Source organism: Mercenaria mercenaria, chromosome 9 (assembly GCF_021730395.1).
Source record: "Mercenaria mercenaria strain notata chromosome 9, MADL_Memer_1, whole genome shotgun sequence".
NCBI classification, from domain to species: domain Eukaryota; kingdom Metazoa; phylum Mollusca; class Bivalvia; order Venerida; family Veneridae; genus Mercenaria; species Mercenaria mercenaria.
In genome coordinates, this window is record NC_069369.1 from 75,837,089 (window position 1) to 75,855,917 (window position 18,829).

General features: G+C 34.5%; 1 protein-coding gene across 5 annotated transcripts in view; it reads left to right on the top strand.

Annotated features, from left to right (window-relative positions):
- The first annotated feature begins 665 nt into the window (after nt 1-665).
- LOC123547499 (deleted in malignant brain tumors 1 protein-like) overlaps nt 666-18,829 on the top strand; it is a 42,433-nt gene continuing 24,269 nt past the window's right edge. For 3 of the 5 annotated variants that reach the window (XR_006685662.2, XM_045334652.2, XM_053551742.1), the window contains exons 1-7: nt 666-1,617; nt 2,046-2,219; nt 3,173-3,314; nt 7,570-7,748; nt 12,203-12,344; nt 16,817-16,995; nt 17,758-17,899. Coding sequence is in view for 4 of the 5 variants with exons in the window: in XM_045334652.2 (XP_045190587.2) it covers nt 756-1,617; nt 2,046-2,219; nt 3,173-3,314; nt 7,570-7,748; nt 12,203-12,344; nt 16,817-16,995; nt 17,758-17,899 (1,820 nt within the window). In the remaining variant the exon portion in view is untranslated. The remainder of the gene's footprint in view (nt 1,618-2,045; nt 2,220-3,172; nt 3,315-7,569; nt 7,749-12,202; nt 12,345-16,816; nt 16,996-17,757; nt 17,900-18,829) is intronic. The other 2 variants (XM_053551743.1, XM_045334654.2) reach the window with 2 other exon arrangements.

The window sequence follows — 18,829 nt, forward strand, 5'->3', positions numbered from 1 at the left end:
TTCTTGTTTTAAATTTTAGAGTTTTCACGCGATCTTGAATTGTATCTGGAATATTTTATAACATGAAAATTATAAAAAGTTTTGAATTACCGAAGATACAATCAGAAATACCTACACCATCGCTCCTCCAAATTCGCTTATCGAGCGCTGTATGTGCGAGTGCCACCTGTACTTGGGAGTGCCGGTACCAGTGTGTGATATCTATTTACTTCTAAGCATACATTACCAATGTGATTACGATCAGTTTTACGAAAGTTTCATTTTCAATATAAAGAAGCTTTATTCTATCACATGTAAAATCAACTGAATTGGCGCATCAGTTCACCAGACCGCAATCGATTCTCTAACGGTTTACGACGTCATCGGCGTATCTTTGGCATCTTTTGAATTTTCCGTTGGCAGCGAAAGGGTTTGAATAAAAAAGTGATTGATAAATTGCTTTATCATTTGAGCCAATGCGCATCCTTATGTTTTTTGCAATGACTATGACCGAACAATGGTTAATTTGTAATTTTATACCTTCCTCAATATTGACGTTTAAAATATGGAGTGATATGGATCAGTTTTGATGAAGTTCCTATCATTTCGCAGTTTTAATTATTTGTCTATCTGGCCATCCATACATTTTTGCAGACCACTTGAATGTAACGAGTATAAAGAATACATATCACTCGAGATCAGGACATTATTACAATACGCATTGCACGATCTAGTTAGCGAATACGATATCGTACGGTTTGCAAAGCGGGGAGACTATGGCTAAAATTGGACTTAATTTGTTTTTCATTCTGTCAGTTTCCTGCCTGGCCAGTAAAGCTTTTGGGAAAGCAAGCGCAGAAAGTTTATATGAATCGTTGTCATGGAGGATAGATTACGTGATTCGAGACGTAAACAATCTGAGGTCAGAATTGATGGAAACAAAGTCTGTTGTGAACAGACTAGAAAGTAAGATAGAAAAGATCGAAGAAAACGCAACAGCTACTATCATCGGTACAAATAAAAATGAAGAAAAAATTTCTCAATCCATTATAAATGATAAAATAAAGGCAGTTGAAGAAAGGACTGAATCTTTGATCAAAAATCAAATCAAGAGACAAAAAGTGGCAGTGATGAAAATCCTTTTCGAAAACAAAAAGCTCATGAGAGAAAAAGTACAAAATTTTGAAAGCAAATTTATAATGTTTACATCTGATATTAAATTTCAAATGGAACTAATGAATGCCTCAATGGAAAGCTCTGTGGAAAGCCTAGAACAATCAATGACTGAACACAAGATAGACACTAATTCTTCGCTCATGTTGATGAATGCCTCAATAAAAAACTCTGTGGAAAGCCTAGAACAATCAATGAATGAACACAAGATAGACACTAATTCTTCGCTCATGTTAATGAACGCTGATTCTCATGATAGGTTAAACGAAACGAACCTGAAGCTAGAAGTAATGAGGGTTGAATTCCAAAACATGAAGGATGATTCGGACACTAAAATCGAAATGACAAAGAACGAAATTGAAAATAAAATGAACTCAGTTCTGCAAAATGCGACAAGCGGGATCAACGATCGTTTGAATGATGCAGAGAGTCGAATAAGGTCAATGTCATCAGAAAATCAAGAAGGTATTGTATTTAAACTTACATTAGGTATAGTCTATGATAGTTTTCGTTCCTGTCAATATCAAGTTAAAGGCATCTCAGCAGCATGTTCAGACGTACACAAAAAAAACTCAGTAAGAGCCAATGCTTCAAAATATGGCGGCTTATTGCGGACACTTCATTATGTCTACGGCGGCTTACTTGGGACACTTAATTATGTCGCGTTGAGTCGCACGTGGCCTATTGAGCACACTTCTTTTAGTCATCCTGGCGTGGACCCTCATTCTAAATTTTATTTAGCCAAAATAACAAAATAATATATATGATTTTTAAGTGAAAAAAAAGTTTAGCAAAACGATAATTAGATCTGCATAAAACATATGCACGCATAAAAATTCATTGTTTTATTAATTTCTTAACTTGTGTATACATGATAATTGCAATTCTTGTAGTGGTAAATGGCCGATGGTCGCCCTGGAGTAGTTGGTCATCCTGTTCTGTTACTTGTGGTGTTGGAATGAAGGAAAGAACGAGAAGATGTGATAATCCCGCCCCGTCAAGACTTGGACAAGCATGCATTGGCAGTTCAGAGGATAAAGAAATATGCACCATGAATAAATGCCCATGTATGTTTCAGTTTAGTGATCTTCGTTTTTTTTTCCTTTTAACTTTGAGTTATTGTACAAAAAATTGTGATATGACTTAATTAAATGGTCGATAATTCATCTTAAAATTTCAAAATACAATGTTTTATTTGTTTTTACTGCAAGTACTTACTTAACTTATATAAATTTCTGCTATCTTGGAAGCTTTAGATGTGTCATATGAAAATTTGTTGAGTTAGTTATGTTTCGTTATGGATAGTCATGTCTACTCTTTGTCTTATTGGCTTATTATACTGAAACTATCATTTTGTACATACTTATAAATAGGTTGCAACACCACTAAATAGCTGTTCTTCTTTATTTTATATAAAAATGACATATTTCCAACGGCTGCAACACGCATCATGATCCATATTAAATGTATGTAACATAATAATAATTTCTTGAAGATTTTTGTCTGTGCTGAATAAATATCAATAGAAAAGTAGGGGTTATGTCTGATGCAAGAAAAAATATTTTCAGTCAAACACACAAACTGCAAATTCAGCTAAATCTGAGAGCCCAAATGTATGATCTAAGTTTCCATGACCAATTCAGTCGTGTTATTATTTCATTATGAAAATACCACCTGCCTATCAAGAATAGACCTGTAATGTGATTTCAGCAAAAAATTGCACAGAAGATGAGGAAAATAGCTCTTCAGAGCAAAAACACTTAGGACTATTGGAATCCGCCATTATGCGATTCCATTTTATTGCGCCATTTTCCTATTTAATTCTGTAAACTTTATATCTTGAAGATTTTGTCGGGCTTTTTCGGTGCCGGAAAAGACGGTAGTCGTGACACTTGCAATTACGAACGATGTCTGAAAAGCTTAGTTTATAAACAATGAGTCGCAAAATTTTGAAAAAATAATGCACCAAAGTGAGAACGCCTTGCTGTTCCGTGTTTACAACTTTGATATAATATTTTAGTTTCAGTGCGTCTTGTAAATGGCCCACATGCGTTTGAAGGGAGGTTGGAAGTGTACAATGATGGGCAGTGGGGGACAGTATGCGATGATTTTTTCGACAATGATGCTGCAAAGGTTGTTTGCAGAATGCTTGATTTCCCAGGGTAAGTTTTCTTACATAATGTTTCTGTAACATAAGTGTCTTTATTCTATATCTATTTTATCTATCCAATCGCGAACGCTCATTTGCAACACGTGACCGCACAATATATTACGGTATTTGGACGCACGTGCATACAAAAAATCCTGTATTTTCTGTATTTGGACGCACGTGCGTACAAAAAATCCTGTATTTTCTGTATTTGGACGGTTCAACAGTCCCATGTTAAACTTACTATAAAGCCCGAAATGCTAGAGAATGTTCCGAATGTAAATCGGATGAAGTAGCTATGTACAGAGTTTGATTGTGCGTCTTGAAATCAGGATTTAATTGTCATTTGTGTTTGTTTACAGCACACAAAATCGATTCAAGTGATGGCAATGTTATCTGATTTAGAACAAATTTCAAAAGCAGAAGAACAGGCAATCCCATATAGAAATTATATAGATCTAGATCTATACAGATATAATTGGAAGAAAATCTTATTGATTGGAAAAATCTATTATTTTGTCAAAGGTTGAGAAAATTTTGAATGGCAGAGGCTAGGGGTCTGTTAACCGGACCTCTAGGCAACCCGTACAGAAAAACTGCAAATTTAGCCTTGTCCGCTCTCCTAAATCCAACAGTTTTCATCCGATCTTCACCAAACTTGCTGACAATGTTTGTGGGCATAATATCTCGGCTATTATGTGAACACATGTGGCAGCGGGCGGGCGGTCGGCATCCAAAGCATGTTCGCTCTCTCTCTAATTCATTTTCATCGGATCTTCACCAAACTTGCAATTGCTGACAATGTTCATGGGCATAATATCTCGGCGTATCATGTGAACAACCATGGCAGCGGACGGGCGGTCGGCATCCAAAGCATGTTCGCTCTCTAATTCAATTTTCATCGGATATTCACCAAACTTGCTGACAATGTTTGTGGGCATAATATCTCAGCCAAGTATTATATCCACCCAACTCGCCAAATGGCTGTTGTAGGGAGGTTGCAGCATATAATCTATTTAATACTGATTCGCAGGAAAACAACATTCATTGAATTAGGTAATTTCGTATGAAGTGAAATAAATATAGAATAAAAATGTTATATAGGGCCTAACATTGTTCTGCATAATATAGATCTATATTTACACTCATACCAAGCTGGGAAAATTCAGAAAAGTCAGGAATACAGTATTCAGTGAAACATTTTTAATTTAAACTAAGATAAAAATAGATATAGAATAAAAAGGTTATTTAACATTGTACTGTACAATACGAGATATATTTGGACTCGTACCCAGCTGAGAAAACCATATTGGACTCGCCTAGCGGCTCGTCCAATATGGTTCTCTCAGCTGGGTACGAGTCCAAATATATCTCCGTATTGTACAGAACAATGTTAAATAACCTAATGATATACACTGAACTTTTATAAAAGGGTATTGCTTAACTCCACATATCTCATATTTTAGGCTTAGATTTCTAAGAACGTTGCGTTGTATGAAACTCAAATTTTGCGTAGAAATGGGCTATTTGCATAATTGCATGCTTCATAAGACACACGCTACAAAAATGAAAGTCACAAAGAGACACGAAATACGTTCAAATAAGGAGTATGTCTGATATGCTGATCAAATCAGCAAAACAATTTTAGTGTAGTTCTCATTGCTATTGAAAATAGGGAAAATATTCAAGATCGAAACAGCCTATATTCTCTCTTAAAGAAAGACAATGTTTATTTTCATGTTATATCCACCAATAAATACGTCTATCAATGTCTGGTGTTTACCGACAATGCATCTCTTAATGTCATGTTTTTACCCGGTCATACGTTTATGAATATCTGGGTTTTAACCGGCAATACATCTATCAATGTCTGGTATCTAACAGACAATACATCCGTCACTGTCTGCCTGGGTGTCTGGTACTCACCCGGCAATACGTCTAACAGTGTCTGGTGTGTTTACCCGGCAATATGTCTATCAACGTGTGGTGTTTACCCGACAATACATATATTAATGTCTGGTATTTACCCGGCAATATATCTATCATTGCCTAGAATTTATCCAGCAACACATATATAAATGTCTGGTATTTACCGGACTACACATTTGTCAATGTCTGGTATTTATCCGACAATACATTTATCAATGTCTGGGTTTTACCGGACAATACTATTTATGTCTTATACATGTATCAATGTCTGGTGTTTAGTCGACAATACATCCATCAATGTCTGGTATTTACCCGGCAATACGTTTTCCAGTGTCTGGTATTTATCCGGCATTACATCTATCAATGTCTGGTGTTTACTCGACAAATCATCTATGAATGTATGGTATGTACCCGAAAACATCTATCAATGTTTTTATTTACCCGGCAATACCTCTATCAATGTCTAGAATTTATCCTAGAACACATCTATCAATATCTGGTATTTACCGGACTATACATCTATTAAAGTATGGTATTTACCTGATACAACATCTATCTATGTCTGGTATTTACCGGACAATACATCTATCAATTTCTGGTATTTACCCGACGACACATTTATCAATATCTGGTTTTTACAGGACAATACATCTAAATGTCTGGTATTTACCCGCCAATTCATCTATCAATATCTGGTATTTATCCGACAATATAGTTATGAATATCTGGTATTTAGCCGACAATAAATCTATTAGTGTCTTGTATTTACCCTAGAATACAGTTGTCAGTGTATGGTATTTACCCGCAATACAACTATCAATGTCTGGTGTTTACTCGACAAAACGTGTATCAATGTCTCGTGTTTACGCGGCAATTCATCTATCAATGCCTAATATTAACCCGACAGTAATCTATCAATATCTGGTATTTACCCGACAATAATATATCAATATCTGGTATTTACCGGACAATACATCTATCAATGTGTGGTATTTACCCGACAATACATCTATCAATGTCTGGTGTTTACTCGACAAAACGTGTATCAATGTCTCGTGTTACGCGGCAATTCATCTATCAATGCCTAATATTAACCCGACAGTAATCTATCAATATCTGGTATTTACCCGACAATAAAATATGTTATCTGGTATTTACCGGACAATGCATCTATCAATGTATGGTATTTACCCGGCAATACATCTATCAATGTCAGGTATTTACCCGACAATATATCTGTCAAAGTCTTGTATTTAGTCAACAATACATATATCAGTGTCTGGTATTTACTCGGCTGTACATCTATCAATATCTGATATTTACTGACTATACATTTATCAATGTGTGTTTTTTACACAGCTATACATCTATTAGTGTCTGTTTTTACCCGACAATACATCCACCAATGTCTGGTATTAATCCGGCAATAAGTCTACCAGTGTCTGATAGTTACCCGGCCAAACATCAGTCAATGTCTGGTGTTTACCGACAATACATCTGTCAATGTCTGATATATACCCGGCAATACGTCTACAAGTGTCTGGTATTTTCCTGATAATACATCAATCAATGGCTACTGTTTACCCGTCAATACGTCTTTCAATGTCTGTTTTTTACAAAGCATTACACCTATCAATGGCTGGTATTTACCCGGCAATACATCTATAAATGTCTAGAATTTATCCAGTAAAATACGTCTATCAATGCCTGGTATTGACCGTACAATTTATCAATGCATTGTGTGTACCCGACAATAAATATATCAATGTCTGGTATTATCCGACAATACATTTATCAATTTCTGATATTTACCCGTTAATACAACTATCAATATCTAATATTTACCAAACTATACATCTATTTATGTCTGGTATTTACCCAACAATTCATCTATCAATGTCTAGTATTTACCGGACAGTACATCTATCAGTGTCTGGTTCTCTCCGGCGTTACAGTGTTTGGTATTTACCTGAAAATACAAATGTACATTTATCAATGTTTGGTATTTAACTGACAATACATCTATTAGTGTCTGCTGTTTAGCCGGCAACACAACTTTAAGTGTCTGGTATTTATTGGACAGTATATCTATCAATGTCTGGTGTTTACCCATCAATACATCTATCAATGTCTGGTATTTGTCTGACAATACATCTATTAATGTCTGGTATTTACCCGGTCATACATCCTTCAAAATCTCAGTATCCAGCAGTACACCTAGCCAAACATTTTTTGTATGTACTTGAAAATACACCCGAAAATGTCTATACATAATGATATGTACAAGTAGTATATAGTATACTTGTATTATATTTCGCCAACTTGATAATGCTTTACAGAGACGTGAATCTAGCCGAGAAATATTCAGCAGCACATTACGGCAGAGGATCATTGCCAATCTTACTTGATGATGTTTCTTGCAATGGTTCAGAATTAAGCATAACTGATTGCTCACACAACGCATGGAGTTTACACAACTGTAATCATGGAAAAGATGTTGGTGTAGCATGCCGTTCGCGTAAGTAATTTAAAAAATACATACGCTCCACATAATTATCATACCGGTAAATTGAAAATACTCTCATTACTTTGAAATGTTGGTCATGTTGAGCGCAAATAACCAATCTGCGCTATTTACCAAACGCGCAGCGCATATAACAAATTTTTGTACGTTGGTTATATGCGCAACGATTTACCAATCGTTGCGCGGGATAAATTTAACCTGCGCGATTTACCAAATGCGCAGCGCAAATAACAAATGTAACTTTATATATCAGATATTTGCATTTCGTATTTGATGAATCATGCAGTTGGTCAATTTATTAATAAATATAGATGTCAAATGCTGAATATCATGGTACTTAATTATGTGTCAAAAATTTGTTTCTACATCAGTAAATTCACGGCTGTCGGTCACCAGGTTTCAATACCTCCGATCTTATACAACATGCAATAAAACCCAAACATGCGTGAAGGTGTGATTTCCTCCAGCTTGCACACGTGGTATGTTTTAGGCTATTTTTATAAGTTTCTACTTCACCCGAGCACACACTTAGCAAACTATCGTTTTTATTATATTGAAATATCTTGAAATTTCACAATAAATTCTTTTTACCAACGGGAGCATATCTCTCAACATGTCTAAGATAAAAGATGAAATAAAAAAGTCACAGAATTAAAAGAAAATTCTTACAGATCTTATCTATATTATTATTATTATTATTTTATAGTACAAAATCGATTGAATAAAGAGTAGGCCTAATTTTCATCAAACCGTAAACGAAATTTTATATTTTGTAGCTGCACAAGATATGTGTTCGGTGCCCTGCGCTAAATGAAAATCTCGCAATTACTCTGATAACTTGAATATCTTTTATAAATCATATTTATTTTTACTTTGATTTACGATTACAGACTAAAACTATAGTTTTTTTACAAATCTAAATGGATCTATAATGTTACACCTGTAATTTGCGTGGGAGGTCGGTCCTGCGCTAATAGCAAAGTTTGAAATTAAACTGTATTTCAAATATATTTCATTCATAAAACATACTATTTATGTAACTTTCAAATGAATACTGTAAAAGAATGATGAGAAAAAGAGTGATTTCTGTCATAACGAGAACGAAATATTACATTTTTTATCTGCGCAAGATGTGTGTCTGCGCTAATAATAAATCTGAAATTTCTCTGATAACTTGAATATCTTTTATAAATCATATTAACTTTTACTTTGATTTACGATTACAGACTAAAACTATAGTGTTTTTACAAATCTAAATGGATCTATAATGTTACACCTGTAACTTGCGTGGGAGGTCGGTCCTGCGCTAATAGCAAAGTTTGAAATTACACTGTATTTCAAATATACTTCATTCATAAAACATACTATTTATGTAACTTTCAAATGAATACTGTAAAAAATGATTAGAAAAAGAGTGATTTCTGTCATAATGAGAACGAAATATTACATTTTTTTATCTGCGCAAGATGTGTGTCTGCGCTAATAATAAATCTGGAAATTACTCTGATAACTTGAATATCTTTTATAAATCATATTAACTTTTGTTTTGATTTACGATTACAGACCAAAACTATAGTGTTTTTACAAATCTAAATGGATCTATAATGTTAAATCTGTAACTTGCGTTGGAGTGTTAAAACATGGTTTTGATATAAATTATTTCGATTCCAGTACATTTATACCCTTAATCTAAAACAGTAGATAAACATACAAGCGCTTTTTCTTTGTCGCAACAAAATCTTTGACGTCAACGCACGTTAACGTGACGTCATTCTATCGTGAGAGTGTTTTAACAGAGGCAGGCATATTAGAATGAAACATATAAAGTGACAAAAATTTGCACAAATAACACATCCTGATATAGTACAGTTGATTTCCATGTTTACTTGTTTACTATCACCGCTTGAAAATATTAAACTTAATTACATCAGACTTAAGCATACCAGTATTGCATTTAGAAGCAACTTTCATCTGGATTGTAATGAAATGCATTATTAGTTGTACAGGTTACTGAATAAATTCAACAAAACAGAAATATTTCTTTGCTATCTGGTCATTCTGGACGTACGGGGCTACAATAGGAAAACGTAAAAGTGATCTTTTCTAAACTTTATTCTATTTACTATCTTTCACAACTATCAAATGTATTGCTTAATGCTTTGAAAAGTTAAGGAAATAAACACTATTTTCTAATACTGAACATTCACAGGCAGATAACAAATGTAATATTTCGTTCTCGTTATGACGAAAACCCCTTTTCTTTCTAATTATTTTCTACTCTGAAAACATTTTTTTAAGAAGTTACATAAATAGTATCTTTTAGAATTGAAATATGTTTGAAATAACGACGTCATTTCAGGATTTGCTGTTAGCGCAGGGCCGACCTCCCGCGCAGGATACAAATGTAACAAAATATTCATTTGGCAAAAGCTACAATTTCAGCCTGTAATCACAAAACAATGATAAAGTTAGCATGGTTTATGAAAGATATCCATGTTATCAGGATTATTTCCAGATTTTTTTATTAGCACAGGGCCGACATCCCGCGCAGGATACAGATGTAACAAAATATTCATTTGGCAAAAGCTACAATTTCAGCCTGTAATCACAAAACAATGAAAAGTTAGCATGGTTTATGAAAGATATCTAAGTTATCAGGATTTTTATTAGCGCAGAGCAAACACATCTTGCGCAGATAACAAATGTAGTATTTAGTTCATCACGCTTCTTTCTATTTTTTTTTCTACTCCGAAAACATTTTTTATGAAGTTACATAAATAGTATCTTTTAGAATTGAAATATGTTTGAAATATCGGCGTCAGTTCAGAATTTGCTATTAGCACAGGAACAACATCCCGCGCAGGCTACGGATGAAACATTATATTCAGATTTTCAAAAGCTACATTTTTAGATTGTATTCGAAAAACGAAGTAAAAGTTAAAATGGTTTATAAAAGATATTCAAGTTATTGGAGTAATTTTCAGAGTTCTATTAACGCAGGACACACATCTTGCGCACCTACAAAATGTAAAATTTCGTTCACATTTTGACAAAACTTTTTCAATATGATGGAAAAAAAGCGATATGGTGAATTGTGGTAAGTGTGTGGCAATTCAGTGTTTTATGTAAGTCTCCTTTATGTACTATATCCGGTATAGAATGACTGCGTGTGATCAAATGAAGTAAAAATACTTCAGTTATAAAAAGAATAGAGAGGACGATGTAACTATCCGAAGGAAATCACACCTTCACGCATGTTTGAGTTTTATTGCATATTGTATCATACTGCAGATATTGAAGCCTGATGATCGACTCCCATGAATTTACTGATGTTGAAATAAATTTATGACACATTTTTAAAACCAAGATTTGCAATATCAGTCTTTAATTGTTAAACAATGGAAAAGTCAGCATGGTTTATGGCAGTTATTCAAATTATCAGAGTAATTTCCAGATTTTCTATTAGCGCAGGACACATCTTGCGCAGCAACAAAAATTCGTTCACTGGCGAAAATTACTCTTTTGTACTAGGAAACATAAAAAAAATATCAATACGATCTGTAAGAAATGATCAATATATACTTGAAATATCGGTGTCATTTCAGGATTTGACATTAGCGCTGGATCGACATCCCGCACAGGCTACGGCGTTTAAAAGTTGAAAAAAATAATTGTGTTATTAAATATACTTTGGATATTTTGCATCATTTTAAAGTTTTTTTAACACCTATGACAAATGACTCTTAATACCGTCGTCAACAGAAATTTTTAGTCAATAAAAATTAAACTACCAGGGACGTGAGCATCTCATTGAAATTACCGAATAAATACGCTTATTTACTTTAAAAAAAAATCTTGTTCTTTACAAATTAAGCACAGTCAGTTCACACCTTTACGCGTGCCTGATTACCGTCAGTTTTAAAATTAAACAGTTTTATGTAGGCCTACAAGTCGAACCCTCTAATGATATTCAATTTTATCGGGAGATATCATCCATATGTTAAAAGCGCAGACTCATTTACCAAACGCGCAAGACAGTTACCCTGCGCATATAAGAAATATATAAGGTTGCCCGATTTACAAATCGTTGCGCAGATAACAAATTGGTTATTTGCGCTGCGCGATTTACCAAATGCACAGATTGGCTATATGCGCGTAACAGTCACATGACTCTGCCGCCAACGTTTTTTTTTTAAAATCCCAGATTACAAATCGTTATAAGATATATTGGATTCAAGATAACGAATACAACACACAAGCCATAGCAATTTGAAGTGAATTTATATCTAATTTTGTATTCTTTTTACCGAAGTTTAATATATAAACATAGATAGTCACAGTTAAAGACCTCATTGCCTTGAGCAGCAGATATTATTGGTCAGAAATCTTTTTTGATCAAACATTTTTTTTATCAAACTAAGATTTAGAACGAAAAATACATATTTCAGCTCCTGTACGCCTCGTAGATGGACCACATAGGTACGAAGGTAGACTTGAGATTTATCACAACGGAGAGTGGGGAGTTGTATGTGACGATTCTATCAATGACAAGGCGGCAAGGGTTGTCTGTAGGATGCTTAATTTTCCGGGGTAAATAACCAGTTTGGACCTATCTGCACCGTAATTAGTAGTAGCTGATGTCTGGCATTAACCACATGATAGTATATCCAATAATATCAAATATTTACCCAGTAGCACACCCGAAAATATCTGGCATTTGCCAGGTAATATTACTAATACTATCAATTATTTTGCCAGCAATACACCCGAAAATGCCTGGTATTTACAAGCTTATATTACTAATACTATCAATTATTTTGCCAGCAATACACCCGAAAATGCCTGGTATTTACCAGCTTATATTACTAATAATATCAATTATTTACTCTGCAGTACACCCAAGAATTTCTGGTATTTGTCGAGTAAAATAACCAATTATATGAATAATTTACCCAGAAACACACCCGACAAATGTCTGGTATTTACCAGGCAATATATCCGGCAACGTCAGATATTAATCCTGCATTCTAATTTGCTTGTTTCTGTTAAATCACGCTTACGCTAAAATGACGTCACGTTAACGTGCGATGACGTTAATGTTTTGTTGCGACGAAGAAAGAGCGGTACTATATTTATCTACTGTTTTAGACTAAGGGCGTATTAGAATCGAAATTATAATCGTGTTTTAGCTACTAGGTAAATTAAATTACACTCAAAATCGGTTTTACGTCGCCAGAAAAATTCACTTGGGCTACGCCGTCATTGAAATATTCTGCATACGTATAACCTCTTTCCGTGTAGGGTAAAATGGGGTAACTGGGACAATGGGGAAACTGGGACACTTTACACTTTTCAGTAAATTGGGGTAAATATTGGTTACGTTCCCTAAATAAGATCATATGTTGAAAAAGAACATTCAGTGTTAAAGCCTATTATGACAAAACTTTTCTGCCGATGGATTGGAAAATATTTTAAGAATCGATTTCCTTAGACATATGTTGAGAATATTACTAATTAAATAAAAATAAGAAAACATAAAATTACACGCTGTAAATAATTATGCCTACTTTTTCAGATGGTGCATTAAAATATTCTCGTTATGTTCCTGTCTAGTGAAACGCACAGTGGAAATAGTCGTCTGACTTTCTAGATATACTTGCTTATATGTGGTCGGTATATCAATAAGATCTTAAAGATATTTAATTTCGGTACCGTAACGGCTTGATCATAAATGTGACGTCAATTTTGACGCAAGAAGCTGGTTCTCGTATACATGTAATATCGCATTTAACTTGTTTGAAATATTGAAGCGTATTGTGTATCATTGCAAATCAAGGACATGGCATTATTTTTTTAAAATTCTATAAAAAATGTATAATGATTTTGTTTTATTGACTTTCATTTTGAATAATAAAGTGGCCTGTCATGAACCGTTGCGTTGACGTCAGACAACAACGTTATAAAACAGGTGCTTGTTTGTGAAATATGGCATGTCCAAAATATTTATATTGGTATGTGTTGATACCTTCAGTTATGGGAAGAGTGGCAAAAATGTAGGTATCACATTACTATTTCATACAATGGGATTTGTTTTTGAGAAATTACAACATACTTTATTTTTGAACGTTCCTAATGTATTGGGGCAAGTGGGACACTGTCGTTAAGAACAAAGTTCTCCATGATTTTATTTTTGAACGAACTGGATGCTGGAAGAAAATGGGGATATGCTCCAATGGACAGTACATAAAATGTTGTACATAACTGGACATAACCACTATAAATTGTCAACTTTTAATCTTTTTCCACAAATGAGATGAAAATAGGAAAGAAAGTCTAGTAATGACGAAACTCTGATATTTTGTAAGTATACCACTAGTTCACAGGCGTGGTCATAATATATTAGCTTAACTCTGGTGCAACTGCTGAATTTTCTACCCGATACCAAGTTTACATGATCTAAGTCACAGTTTAGTCACATACGTTTATTTAAAGGGAGATCGTTCCGTGAACCCCTCCCACTCATTCCGCGTAAAATCTGGTGAGTTTAGAATTTTTGATAGTCTAATAGGCTAATACTGATATTTCTTTCATGTTTAAAGGAACTGTCGGCAAATCTTATATTAATAAGTAGTATTTATACTAGGTGAAGCGCAGGAACCAACTGACAGTCAAGCCAACATAGTAGTTCTTTTATTTAATTACTCCTTTAAAAGATGACGTTGTGTCAAATATTTAGGCTAAAGCAAACACCAAATATTGGCCAGACAACACATTTTAGGTACAGTTGCCAATAGTTTCCGAGAGCGTATGCCCATGTGTCCGTCTAGATCTCCATAACCCTGCCTTCATTCCCCTCACATTTCATCCCCTCCTCCCCGAGTCTTCCTGTATGCAAAAAGCTAGTTAATGTCCTTATTTCTTTGTGAAAAAAGACACACATTTTAATTGTCCCGTTAATATGTGATAAAATCTATGTTTTAAGACTGTTTAAAATTTTGATCAGTTTAAAGTGTAAAAGTCACATATATAAGTACATAATGGATTATGTCAAGTTTATGTTTAATTCATACATAGTTATTTACACTTATAACATTTTTCTATTTTAAACGATTTATATAATAAGCATATATTGAAACAAATAATGACATAATTTAGGCAAAACTTGGACATATTGATTTCTTTATGCATCCTTGTTTTACAAAACAGTCATAAATTGTAATTAATACGGAGCTGTATTTTCAGTTTAGAATTCGTTTTTGATCTGTGGACATGAATGGTTTCATTTGTCATAAATGCGACTGTAATATACATAAATTCTAATAAAACTAAAATGCCCCAAGTTACCCCAACTGGGTGGGGTAACTTGGGACACTTTACCAATGTTTAATTAATTTATAGTTAATCACAGGTTATCAGGTATTTGTATAAGTTTATATTCGTCATATATTATATAGGTTGCGCTTACTGAAATATCAATAAATCAAGTATATATTTTGTCTTTCTGAAATATTACTCAACAGTGTTTCTTTAAGTGTCCCAGTTACCCCATTTTACCCTATTAAGAACGTTAAAACACGGGTTTCTATACATTATTTATGTCTCCCCCATAGGTAGTAAAACTTCGCTGCACAAATTGGCCGCAATATCTAAAAATAAAAATATTTTGTCCGGCTTTCAATGTCAAACTGCTGGCCGCATTTCGACGAAACTTCACATGAGTGATCAGTACACCAGTTGTGAATATCGCTGACATGTTTCGCTTTGCTGCACAAAATGGCCATCAGAACTAAAAATAGAAAAATCTTGTCTGGTTTCACAGGTCAAGCTGCTGGACAGATTTCGACGAAACTGCCCTCACCTTCATGTATTAAATCCGTTAAAATCAGCTGCAACTTATGTTTTGACTTTCGCCCTACATACCAACAAATATGTCCCACTTTCATTCTCAGAATACATAGGGGGCTGTTTTTGTGACCAAAAAACCCAACAAAACACCTTCTAGTTCTTAAATATGTCTAACAATGTCTGGGATTTACCCAAGCTACGCCTAACAATGGATTGTATTTTTCTGTGAACACACCCCACAATGTCAGGTGTTTACCTGACAATACACCGAACAATGTCCAGAAATACAGCATACAATGTTTGGTATTTATCCGGCAATACATCCAGTAATGTCTAGTATTTACCCAGCAATACACCTATCAATGTCTGGCATTTTCCTGTTAATATTACCAAAATATCAATTATTTATCCAGTATACACCAAACAAATGTTTGATATTCATTTACACAGCAATACAACCAATAATGTTAAGTATTTACCAAGAAATACATCGATCGACGTCTGGTATTTACACGACATTACAATGTTTTGTATTTACCCGTTAATACACATAACAATGCTTTGTATTTTACCGGCAATACATTTATCAATGTCTGGTATTTAGCAGGCAATGAATCTATCAATGGCTTGTAGTAAGCCGGCAATACGTCTATCAATGTCTGTATTTACTCAATAATACATCTATCAATGTCTGGCATCTATCCAGCAATATGTCTATCAGTGTCTGCTAATTACCCGGCTAAACGTATATCAATGGCTGATATTTAACCGGTTAAACTTCTATCAATGTCTGGCTTAATTCAGCAGTACAACTATCAATGTCTCATATTTACCCGAAGGGTTACCAGACAATATATCTATCAATGACTGGTATTTACCCGGCTATACATCTGGCTAGTATTAAATATCAATGCTTTGTATTTACCGGACAATGATCAATCTATCAATGTCTGGTATTTACCAGACAATATATATTATTCAATGTCTAGTGTATACCCATCAATACATTTATCAATGTATGGTATTTACCCGCTATATATCTATCAATGTTTGGTATTTAGCCGGCAATACATCTATCAATGTCTTATAAGCCATACACCTAACCCAACATTTTTTTTGCATGTACTTTAAAATACATCCGAAAATGTCTATATTTAATGATATGTAGTGTATAAAATTCTTGTATTATACTTCGCCAATTTGATAATGCTTTACAGAGACATGAATCTAGCCCAGAAATATTCAGGAGCTCATTATGGCGAGGGATCATTGCCGATGTTACCGGTTGATGTTTCTTGCAATGGTTCAGAGTTACGCATAACTGATTGCTCACAAAAAGCATCGGTGTCATACAACTGTAGTCACAGAGAATATGTTGGGGTAGCATGTCATCCACGTAAGTGATTAAAATTATATACCATCCACATATCAAACAAGAAAATGGCAAAAAGAATTAATTTAAATACTCTCATTACTTCGAAACGCTGGTCACATGACTTAAATAGGTTACAACACCACTTAATAGCTGTTCTTCTTTATTTTATATAAAAATGACATATTTCCAACGGCTGCAACACACATCATGATATGATCCATATTGAATGTATGTAACATAATTATAATTTCTTGAAGATTTTTGTCTGTGCTGAATAAATATCAATAGAAAAGTAGGGGTCATGTCTGATGCAAGAAAAAATATTTTCAGTCAAACACATAGACTGCAAACTGCAAAAAAAACAACTGCAGTTGTGGTGTATGATCTAAGTTTCCATGACCAATTCAGTCGTGTTATTATTTCATTATCAAAATACCACCTGCATATCAAGAATAGACCTGTAATGTGATTTCAGCAATCAAATTGCAAAGAAGATGAGGAAAATAGCTCTTCAGAGCAAAAACACTGAGGACATTTTGAATCCGCCATTATGCGATTCCATTTTATTGCGCCATTTTCCTATTTAATTCTGTAAACTTTATATCTTGAAGATTTTGTTGGGCTTTTACGGTCCCGGAAAAGACGGTAGTCGTGACACTTGCACTTACGAACGATGTCTGAAAAGCTTAGTTTAAAAACAATGAGTCGCAAAACTTTGAAAAAATTTACCAAAGTGAGAACGCCATGCTGTTCCGTGTTTACAACTTTGATATAATATTTTAGTTTCAGTGCGTCTTGTAAATGGCCCACATGCGTTTGAAGGGAGGTTGGAAGTGTACAATGATGGGCAGTGGGGGACAGTATGCGATGATGGCTTCGACAATGATGCTGCAAAGGTTGTTTGCAGAATGCTTAATTTCTCAGGGTTAGTTTTGTTACATAATGTTTCTGTAACATAAGTGTCTTTATTCTATATCTATTTTATCTATCCAATCGCGAACGCTCATTTGCAACACGTGACTGCACAATATATTACGGTATTTGGACGCACGTGCATACAAAAATCCTGTATTTTCTGTATTTGGACGCACGTGCGTACAAAAGATCCTGTATTTTCTGTATTTGGACGGTTCAACAGTCCCATGTTAAACGTACTATAAAGCCCGAAATGCTAGAGAATGTTCCGAATGTAAATCGGATGAAGTAGGCGCTCTATGTACAGAGTTTGATCGTGCGTCTTGAAATCAGGATTTAATTGTCATTTGTGTTTGTTTACAACACACGAAATCGATTCAAGTGATGGCAATGCTATCTGATTTAGAACAAATTTCAAAAGCAGAAGAACCGGTAATCCCATATAGAAATTATATAGATCTAGATCTATACAGATATAATTGGAAGAAAATCTTATTGATTGAAAAAATTCTATTATTTTGTCAAAGGTTGAGAAAATTTTGAATGGCAGAGGCTAGGGGTCTGTTAACCGGACCTCTAGGCAACCCGTACAGGAAAACTGCAAATTTAGCCTTGTCCGCTCTCTTAAATCCAACAGTTTTCATCCGATCTTCACCAAACTTGCTGACAATGTTTGTGGGCATAATGTCTCGGCATATTATGTGAACACCTGTGGCAGCGGGCGGGCGGTCGGCATCCAAAGCATGTTCGCTAGATCTAATTCATTTTCATTGGATCTTCACCAAACTTGCTGACAATGTTTGTGGGCATAATATCTCGGCGTATTATGTGAACACCCGTGGCAGCGGGCGGGCGGTCGGCATCCAAAGCATGTTCGCTTTCTAATTCAATTTTCATCGGATCTTCACCAAACTTGCTGACAATGTTTGTGGGCATAATA